Source organism: Rutidosis leptorrhynchoides, chromosome 5 (genome assembly GCF_046630445.1).
Source record: "Rutidosis leptorrhynchoides isolate AG116_Rl617_1_P2 chromosome 5, CSIRO_AGI_Rlap_v1, whole genome shotgun sequence".
In the NCBI taxonomy this organism is placed as follows: domain Eukaryota; kingdom Viridiplantae; phylum Streptophyta; class Magnoliopsida; order Asterales; family Asteraceae; genus Rutidosis; species Rutidosis leptorrhynchoides.
Window position 1 is genome coordinate 32,088,180 of NC_092337.1, and position 9,750 is coordinate 32,097,929.

General features: G+C 34.8%; 2 protein-coding genes and 1 non-coding gene across 3 annotated transcripts; 2 read left to right on the forward strand and 1 right to left on the reverse strand.

Moving 5' to 3' along the window:
• The first annotated feature begins 1,086 nt into the window (after positions 1 to 1,086).
• On the forward strand, positions 1,087 to 2,973 carry LOC139848504 (fatty acid desaturase 4, chloroplastic-like). The gene is made up of 2 exons (XM_071838233.1): positions 1,087 to 1,868; positions 2,877 to 2,973. The coding sequence occupies exons 1-2, from the start codon at positions 1,087 to 1,089 to the stop codon at positions 2,971 to 2,973; spliced, it is 879 nt and encodes a 292-aa protein (XP_071694334.1).
• LOC139848359 (protein LHCP TRANSLOCATION DEFECT-like) lies at positions 2,969 to 4,540 on the reverse strand. The gene is made up of 2 exons (XM_071838090.1): positions 4,226 to 4,540; positions 2,969 to 3,447 (listed from the first exon to the last, which is right to left on the reverse strand). The coding sequence occupies exons 1-2, from the start codon at positions 4,505 to 4,507 to the stop codon at positions 3,190 to 3,192; spliced, it is 540 nt and encodes a 179-aa protein (XP_071694191.1). The 5' UTR covers positions 4,508 to 4,540; the 3' UTR covers positions 2,969 to 3,189.
• Positions 4,541 to 4,652: 112 nt separating this feature from the next.
• TRNAM-CAU (transfer RNA methionine (anticodon CAU)) lies at positions 4,653 to 4,724 on the forward strand. Its single transcript has one exon. It is a non-coding gene; the product is annotated as a tRNA-Met (tRNA).
• The last annotated feature ends 5,026 nt before the right edge of the window (positions 4,725 to 9,750 follow it).

Sequence of the window (9,750 nt, forward strand, 5' to 3'; positions counted from 1 at the left end):
AAAAAAATTGGGATATAAGTTAGTATTACTGAAATTCAAAGCAATCAAATAATAAACTGCAAAAGATAACGTCATGTACTCAATACACTTCAAATTTGCTTAAGATACACCAATAAATTTGCTTAAAATAAATATACTCAGATCTATTTCATTTTTAACTCCTTAAAAACCTCTATCAACATTAAAAAATCAATAAATGTGTAATTGTTACATGTTTTAATAAAAAGTCAAATAAAATTATGATTGCATGCTAATAAATCGGATAATAATTTGCTCGGTATCCATATATAAAATAATCTACCCTAAATTAGTTCAAAGTTTGTTTGAAGTATTAATCATATTCCATACTTAATATCAACACCATAATACATTTTTCGTATTCTGTTAAATATCACGCTATATAAACATCAACAATCATATTCGACGAGTTTATATGTTTGTGTTATCAAGATCGTCATTCATGATCACTTAATATCAAACCCTAAGTTGAACCTTTTTATTAAAAGATCAAACCAGTATGATTTGCAAGTTTTGTGCACGTAGTTAATTTTAGTGATTTATCGATCACATATCAAATTGGGTTTGGCGTACGGATATTGGTAAACGTTACATGATAAAAGATTTCAGTTCATCTTAAATTAGGATTTAGAATTAAATTTTAAAATCGAACACTTAACATTCAAAGCCTTTGTAATTTGGTTTCTTAGAAAAAACCTTTGCACTATTTATTAAACACGAGTTTTTTCACATCAGATATTCACACATATACGATACACGGATTTTGGACTTTGTCAAATTATTTGAAGCGGACTATATAATTTGTTTGGTTATGTCTTAGTTTTTGATAATATTGATTTATAACCGATAGTTTAAATTTTAAATTTAAAAAAAAAACGGTAAGGTTTGATTATTATTATTAATGATGTCTAAATATAAAATAGTTAATGCTTTATCTACAATAAGTTATAATTATAATTATAAGTTATACTATTAGATATGCCAAACTTCGTAGTAGTAACTATAACTATAACTATAACTAATCTATATATATCAGACCATCTATAACCACCCGAACTTATACCAATAATGCCTATCTTAGCCCATCATCATGACACCAGTATCCATCGCAACAACGACAACCATAAGGACTGTCTCGACGTCATCCCAAAAATTTGTGACACTCCAATAAAATATGACAATCCAAACTATAAATCGACATGGTCTCACCGTGTATGGGTGGCTACCGGATGCACCACAATACTGTTTTCCCTAACCAATTCCATCATTGGATCAATTGGCTCACATCTATGGCTAGAACCGATATTGGCTGGATTTGTTGGCTACTTGTTTGCTGACCTTGGGTCCGGTGTATACCATTGGGCTGTTGACAACTATGGTGACGAATCAACTCCTTTATTCGGTATGCAAATTGATGCTTTCAAACGTCATCACAAGTGGCCTGTTGTAATAACTGAACATCAATTTGCAAACCATTTACATGTGATCGCGCGTGCAGTTACGTTTGCATTTTTACCAATCAATTTGATATTTCATGACTATCCTATAGTGATGGGGTTCATGGCAAGTGCTAGTGGGTGCATAATGTTTAGTATGCAGTTTCATTGTTGGGCTCATGTTGCTAAGAACAAGCTACCTTCAATAGTGGTGGCTTTACAGGATGCTCGGGTGTTATTATCTCGATCGCAACATGGCACTCATCATTTGCCACCGTACGGTAAAAGTTATTGCATTGTGAGTGGTGTTTGGAACAAGTTTTTGGATGAAAATAAGGTGTTTGAGTCTTTAGAAATGGTTGTATTCTTCATGTTTGGTGTAGAACCGCGATCTTGGAGTGAAATCGACTCTAATTAGGAGGTTGAGGTTGTAATACTTGTTAATTGTTATTGATATTTCCAAATCATAATAAAAGAACTACTAGCATATATATGTATATGAACATCATATCATTGAGATTATTGAATTAAGACTTTTTATTACAACTGAAGTAATATAATGTTACTATCATTATATGGGCTAAAATAACATTAGGTTATGACCATGGTATTATAGCTAGTTAATTATATTTAACTAGAAAAGTATAATTTACTGTGGCCTGTGGGTGGTTCCGTTGAAGCTTGATGGGCGATTTTAGCTAAAATTTGATGTGTTGTACTCCGTATATAATTTTCGGAAAGGTATATCGGTTGCCGGGTAGTTTGTAGGGGCGTTTCGTTTAGATATTAGACTTTTATTTAGAGTTGGTTTCGTATTAGTCTTTTGTATTAGCTCTTATAGTTGTTTATGTTCCGGAATCGTTGTATTGTTTAGAGTGCTCAAGGCTCGGGTTTAGTTAGCATTTGCTCATTGTTTAGTGGTTAGAGTTCGTTTATTCATTCCGAGCCTTGCAGTGTTTTGTGGTTTCGATTAGCAAAAATAAAAAAATAAAAAATGTAACTGGCTTGCTAATTCTAAAATTGATATTGAAGGCAATTTTTGTACATCGATATTTTTTATTTTTTTTTTACCCTGTGTCCCTGTACATTTCCTTTTCAAACTTAACAGCGTTTATTCTCATAATGGTTGTTGTTAACAGAAACCATAACTTAATCATTAAGCGTAATCTGTTCGTCCAAACATAATTACAAATCAAAGTAACAATAATTAGATAACCATTTCCAGTATGCAAATTTTAAAGACAAACCTTTTTAGGGTCCAAACAAATATAGGTCTGTTTATTTATATTCTTTCATTTATGGAACCTAATAATGTGGAAATCAGAAAATCAGGTAACAAGTTCAAAGAACAAATTTCAAGTACCTTTAACTCTTTAAGTATCCTACTTAAAAAAAAAAAAAAAAAAAAAAAATTGATACCTGCTGGATTCAAGATAAACAGATATCAAACAAGCTTGGTTCAAGAAGGCTAAATCATATCATAATTACTAAGACAGCATACATTAACACACCAAAGTAAAAATCATAATAAAAATCATAATATAACAATTACATTTTCAATACTGCTTACAAATTTATGTTCCCAGTTAAAAAACATCCATATGACTCAAAACCAAATCAATAACAATGGAAGCTATATCTCAAAAAGATCAATTACACTACATTATAATTATAAATAAATCTAATCTACAAAAGAACAGACCATTACAACATACTTTGGGTGCTCAAGATCAGGTCATGCCTTTCGAACGGTATAACTTAAAATGAAGTTCTTGATTTCGTCATTTAATGCCTTATCAACTGCTGTTTTGCCATCTGCATCTTTGACATCATACTTTGCTCCGGCTTTCAACAACTCCTCTATTTTGGGCTTGTCGCCTTCTGAGGCAGCCATCATCAACAAAATGTCAACAGGGTGAATGTTTTGGCATAAAAGAGCTTCCATTTTATCGTATGTGCCCTCAACAGCTAGCATGCCCATGTAATTAAAGTACTGCATAAAATTTTGGGAAAAGGTTATAATCACCAGCATTGATGTAGAATTTATATTACTTGATTCACAAAATTAACCGGTATTCATTAATCATCAAGAAGCAACTATAGGTGGCAAAATCGGTGGGTTAGGTAACGGGTCAAAATAGGTTTGGACTAACCCTGTTGTAACAGATTTACACAAGACATTTATCCTCAAAATATTGACTTTTAGAAGTAGTTAGTGTCAGAACATGATTACAAAAATTATCTTTACCACATATAATCTGATTTGATGAATGAAAGGGTTTGAAACATTTGAGCATTAAATATATACAACTTCCTTGATAGTCTCTCTACAACACAAAGCATCAACAAGCAAAACAAAGCAAAAAAGAACATGAATAAATGAATTCACCACAAACAAGGCTATAGTATAAAAATCTCATCTTGTTCCTCTGTTCGTTTTACCCAAAAATAACAAACAAGATTGTCACTTATTAAATTTGTTCCTTTTTAAGCTTACCAATTCCTGTATATGAAGCAAGATCTTGCTATAAGCTTTCAAGACTGTAACTTTATCTCATTCAACATCAAATTTTAGCACAAATGAATCATCTTTTTCACTTAACACATTACACAAATCCTAATTTGTCAATTACCTTCACATTTCATCCAATAACACAACAATTTCTAACTAAAAACCCAAATACTAATAAACCAATCAAATAAATTCAGCAACTTTATTCGTCAACAAACAAAATTAACAATTAAACAATCAAAAACCCCAAAAAATATACCTGTTCAACATCATCACGGTCAAAATCATCTCGAGATTGACTACCATAAATACCAGCACCTTCAGCATCAACACCATTTTTACCAAACTTAAACCAACATGTGGTTCTTGAACCACCACTATTAGGCCCAATTCTTGATGTGGGTTTGCAAAAGCCAAGCCTTTTCTGCACACCCTTAAACTGTGAATTCAGTTTATAAAGAACTGGGGTCAAATTATTAATGGGTTTTGTGTTTGAATTCGCAAAAATCAGTTGAACACTCGTACATGAAATTGTCGCCATTCCAGTTCTAGTGGTATTGTATCAAGAACTAAATAAATTTTCTTATCACAACAGATTGGCATAAATCTTCTGTGAAAGGTACAAAGTATAGATAATGGAGCAATATGAAGGTATATATATATTAAAAGTGAATATTAAATCACAAATCAGAGTGGCGCAGCGGAAGCGTGGTGGGCCCATAACCCACAGGTCCCAGGATCGAAACCTGGCTCTGATATTAGAGAAAGGCTTCCTAAAACATCTTTTTTTTTCGTGTACTTACAGTTTGGTTCTTGCACTTCATTTTATTCTTTATATGCCCTTTAAAATTGATGATGTTATACAATTTTTTTAGTTATACATACTAACATACATAACATTCAAAATATGTAGGAGGTTTACATGGTCCCATATATAACTTTTTTCCCAATTTGACCCATGTAAGAGTTAGCTCAAAATTTAATGCTCATTGCACTGAATACCCAATCTTCTTTACACAAACAAGACATGGTCCTCAATTTCCCCATTGGATATTTGGATATAAATCATAAGGCAAACATTTCAAGCTCATAAACTGGTCTATCATTTAAAGAAAGAAAAAATAGAACAATAAAAAAATGTCAAATTCTGCATCACAATCTTCTTCATTCAACCCAGACGAAATTATTGCAAATCCTCCTGTTGAGATTGGGTCAAGAGGTACGATTGGATCGCTCATTTTGCAAGAGATCGAGTACTTAAATAGACTTGAGGTACATTCTCACAAGCGTAGTTTACAACTTCCAGAAGCAGCTCGAACACGCACAAACAGTAGAAGAAAGAACAAGTTCATACCAAGCATTTGTTCAGCCATTGAAGTAGACACCAACAATGGGCCTAAAATGATTTCAGGGTTAAAAGTTACAAGAACTCGAAAAGATCCTTAATTTAAAATTTTGTTTCCGAAAGCTTTGAGAAATTAAGCTTCTTGAAACGATTTGTTATTGGGTCGGGCATTTTGCACTTTATATCCACAACTTCAACTATGTAAGAACCCTTTCGTCCATTAGTATATCGGGTAGCTTTTCTTGTTTTATGAGGTTGGATCTTTTCGTTTGTTTTAGTAGTGTCACTTGAGCATGCTTCATCTGCTTGTACTCCTGCTTTGTGACTTGTACTATTGACGGGCATGTTAGTTGTATGACTTGCATCTTTGATTCTGTTTAGCTCTCTTGACATTAAAGCACTAATTGTACCCGTGGATCCTATTTTAATGGATCCTCCACCGCCCTTGATATCTTCGAGTGTCTGAACCATTTTCTTTTTCAATATCTTGATGTCAATGGTAAATTTGACGACGATTGTTGAATGCTACGGTTAAATCATCGCACCTATTAGGGTACAAGTATATAACAAGTAGTTAATAAGCACGTTACAACTTAGCACATATGCCAAATTGACAGATGTGTTAAGGCTCAACAGTTAAAAAAATAGTGATTATCAAGTTCTTTTGTGTTTGAAATTACAGACTTCGACTCAAATAATACTCAAAATTAGAAAACTATGTCAAAATTAGAAACTATGTATTGAGAACAAATGTAAAACTACCCGTACGCAGCCTTATGTGTAATTAAGGGCTTTGTTAAGGCCTGGTATTGTTATAACAGGGTGAAATAACAAAATTAGTGCAACAAATGTCTACACTGATTATCAACAACGTTGCCGAGGCAAACCTCTTAAAGAACGATAATAATCACCTAACATATCAGGGTGTATGAGTGTGTAAGAGCAAAAAGATATCAAAGTAAGTTTCTTCAATTTGCTAAACAAGTTTCAATTTAAACTTTCAAGCACAGAAGCACAATCCATTATCATTAGAGCTTAGTAAGAAGATTTTGCACAAAAGATTAATATATGTTGCTAATAAACATCGTAATCAACACATTGAGTTGCAAAAAACATGTTATCGGAGTACTATTTACTACATGATCATTGATCAATCATTTCACATTTAGTATAGTGAACAAAATAAATTAATAAACATAGACATTCATAAGGGTTAAATCAAGAATTACATGACTAGGTTAAATATGGCTAAAACCCCAGATAAGAGTACATAACAAAATGCACCTACTTTAATACTAGTAATTAGAAGAAAGCAGAAGGTAGCTGGATTAAAGTACCAAATTCGATCTTTTATCGACGGAAATTCAATAATTTGGGACAATTTGAAGAAACCCAATAGCAAAATTAATGGAAAACGCCCAATACCTACTTTAAACTATTAAAAATCCTAGTACCCACTAAGTTAAATTGATCTTAAACCACCTACTGACACTAAAGGTGTGCGAAATGTGCAGAATTAGTGGCCAAATTACATACAAACTTCATAAAGAAGATAAAGAATCACAACTAAAAATGGGAAATTTCACATGAGCAATAAGTACTGGAAGTTACACATCAAGATTCAATTTTTAACAAGCTATGAACAAAACCCTAATAGAAAACACAAGAAAAACTTACCCAAAATGAGAGAGAGGTTCTAAAGAAAGAAACTTTAAGCTGAATCTGCAAAACCCATTAATAAAAAAAACTTAATGAATATATAGACTTTATATGTATGCAGAGTGAGGTGAACATTTGAGTGAAATCCGACACGAACAGTGGACTTACGCTGGAAATTAATGGACCAAGGACCCTCTTGTTTCAATTTTTAAATTTTTGAATGATATGTTCTTGGGTCTTTGTGTAGGTTTTATGGGTCAAACATACCAATATTTTTAAAAATAAAATAAAATAAAAACACAATGATATTTTATAATATAACTATGTATATAAAAAAATATAAATATAGTATAAACTAGAAAGTTACCGACCGCGCGTTGCGGCGGTGGCGTTCGAGTCATAATGTGGGTGGCGGGAAAATTTACTCGTGGCGAGCAGGAAGAAACGGGCTGTCGTTGTGTTTAGCGTTTTTTAAAAGGTATCCGTTTCGAACGTACCTTTTATCGTTTTGTTCATAAAATTATTTCGATTACGACGCTGCTTTCGAAAAAATTTAACTCGCGCCGAGCGGGAAGATACGGGCTGTCGTTGTGGTTAGCGTTTTTTAAAAAGTGTCCGTTTCAAACGTAGTTAGTTTCGTTTTGTTCACAAAAATATTTCGAGTTTAACAGTGTGGTCGGTGGAATTTAACTCGGAGCGAGGAGGAAGATACGGGCTGTCATAGGGGTTGGGGGGAGTTTTTTATTTTAATTAAGTAAATTGACGTTTTACCCCCCACGGATTTAAGGGTAGTTTATGTAACTTGTCGATAGTTGAGGGGTTTTTTTGCATTTTTTGGGGTGAAGTTTGGTCAATTGTGGATTTGACCAAATTTTGGGCGGGGTTGGGGGTCAAACGACCAAACTTCCTACGGCTATTAGTATATAGGGTAATAATACATATATAATAACATAACTATAACATAAATGCGTAAATAATATTTGTAAATCACAGGGACCGCTCATATAACATTTGTAAATATAAATGGGTGAGGAATAAGTGAAAGGACGAAAATATCCCGAAGTAAAGGACTTTTTTAACATCTGTTGAAGGCAGGGACCACTCACGTAACATTTTTAAAACACAATGACCATTCAAGTCAAAAAATAAACACACGAACTCCACGTGAAATTTGGTGTAAAACACAGAGACCATTCAAGTAACTTTTTCTAAGTATTATGTTATACTCCGTATGAAATATAAAAGGATTTTGCTATTTGTGGCATTAATAATTCATAATGAACTACGAGTAATTATCATGGGGTGGTGATTTAAACAAACCTCGACAGTGAGCTAGTGCCAAGTTTGAATCTAGATCTCAATCTCTATTCTTTTTCTCGGTGACACTTACTTCCGGCCAAATTTTTCAATCTTGTTCCTCTCTATCCTCCATCAACTAAAGGTAACCGTTTCTTTCTTTCATCAAAGTGTAAATCTTACCTTTTTTTCTCAGCCAACTGCTGCTTTTTCTTCTTGATCACTTCACCGTCACTGAGATCTCTTCGACGGTTTGTAACCTTCTGCCACTACCGTTTCTGACCACCGACATCTCGCCGGTGGTTCGGATTTTAATGCTTTCCGTCGAAATAAAGCTCGATTGCTCAGTTTCTTTTTGCTCTGGCGTCAATCGACCCGATTGTCTTCTCTAGTCACGATTACAGCTACCAGGCGGCGATTCTGTTCCCTAGTTGTTCGAGATCTGGGAGTTGGTTGTGGGGTGATTTTTGGGTTTGGTTCGGTTGGGTTGAAGTTTTCTGCTGCTGGTCCCCTTGAATTTCTTCATTGAGCTGTGATTCTTCCATCATAGTTGTAAGCAGCGAGTTCCTTCGAAATTCTACAAGTACTTTGCGTTTCAGGCTCTGTGGTGGGGTTGGGCGGGTTATGGTGGGTTTGCGATTGAGCGTGTTTTTTTTTTTTTTGTGAACCCGATGGATTCGAGTGGCCGAAATGCGGTCAGCGGCTCCCGGGGACGGATGGTGGCCGCTTGCAGCCTTGGTTGGTTGCTTAGTAGATGCTGTCGGTCTTTTAGGGGCTGCGGGTGGCGGTAATTAGTGGCTAGCCGTCACTACCTAGTGACATTGATGGTAGCCTGGTGACTACAAGAGGGTGACAATCATTGTCGCCTGCTGGTTGAAACCGGTGGCCTACGGTGGCGCTGGCAATGGTAGTGTGTCGTTGGTGGTTACCGGTTGTTGCTGGTGACTGCTGGTGGCTGCCGGCGTTGATTGTTGATTGTTTGTAAATGTCCTTAGAAAATTTGGTGGAGATGACTGGCTCCTTTATGGTTTGGTTCGGCATTGGGTACTGATGTTGGAGCTGGGTTGGTTCATTTATTCCATTTTTTCCATCGTTGGGTATTTAGTATGCTTGGTGTTGTTGCCGACGTTGTTGACTTTGTTTACTTCGGTAAATATGCCTCGGGTGTTCTTGGGTTTCCCGGTGAATGGTTTGGATTGACGGCTTCGGAAAGTGATGATGCGGGGTTAGATTCGGGGTCGGGTTTATGTGTATGTATTAGGTTTAGGTAAGGTGGTATTTATTGTTTGGCATTTCAGGTGTAATTCCTAATGTACTCGCTCTGTATTTAATGTAGTCGTTCAGTGTGTTTAGAACGAATATAGTGAGTGTCATAGAATTTTGGTCGTCTGTGATCAAGTACTCATGTTACAGATCGTTTTGATCTGCTTAATGTTGCTCCACCGGAACCTCGGTTCTTAGATATATAGAGTAATATTTTGCCA

Coding starts and splice junctions, on each gene's coding strand:
- LOC139848504 (XM_071838233.1), top strand. CDS start 1,087: ATGCCTATCTTAGCCCATCATCATGACACCAGTATCCATCGCAACAAC. Junction 1,869..2,876: donor TGGAGTGAAATCGACTCTAA/TTAGGAGGTTGA, acceptor AATTGATACCTG/CTGGATTCAAGATAAACAGA.
- LOC139848359 (XM_071838090.1), bottom strand. CDS start 4,507: ATGGCGACAATTTCATGTACGAGTGTTCAACTGATTTTTGCGAATTCA. Junction 3,448..4,225: donor ACCGTGATGATGTTGAACAG/GTATATTTTTTG, acceptor AATTTTATGCAG/TACTTTAATTACATGGGCAT.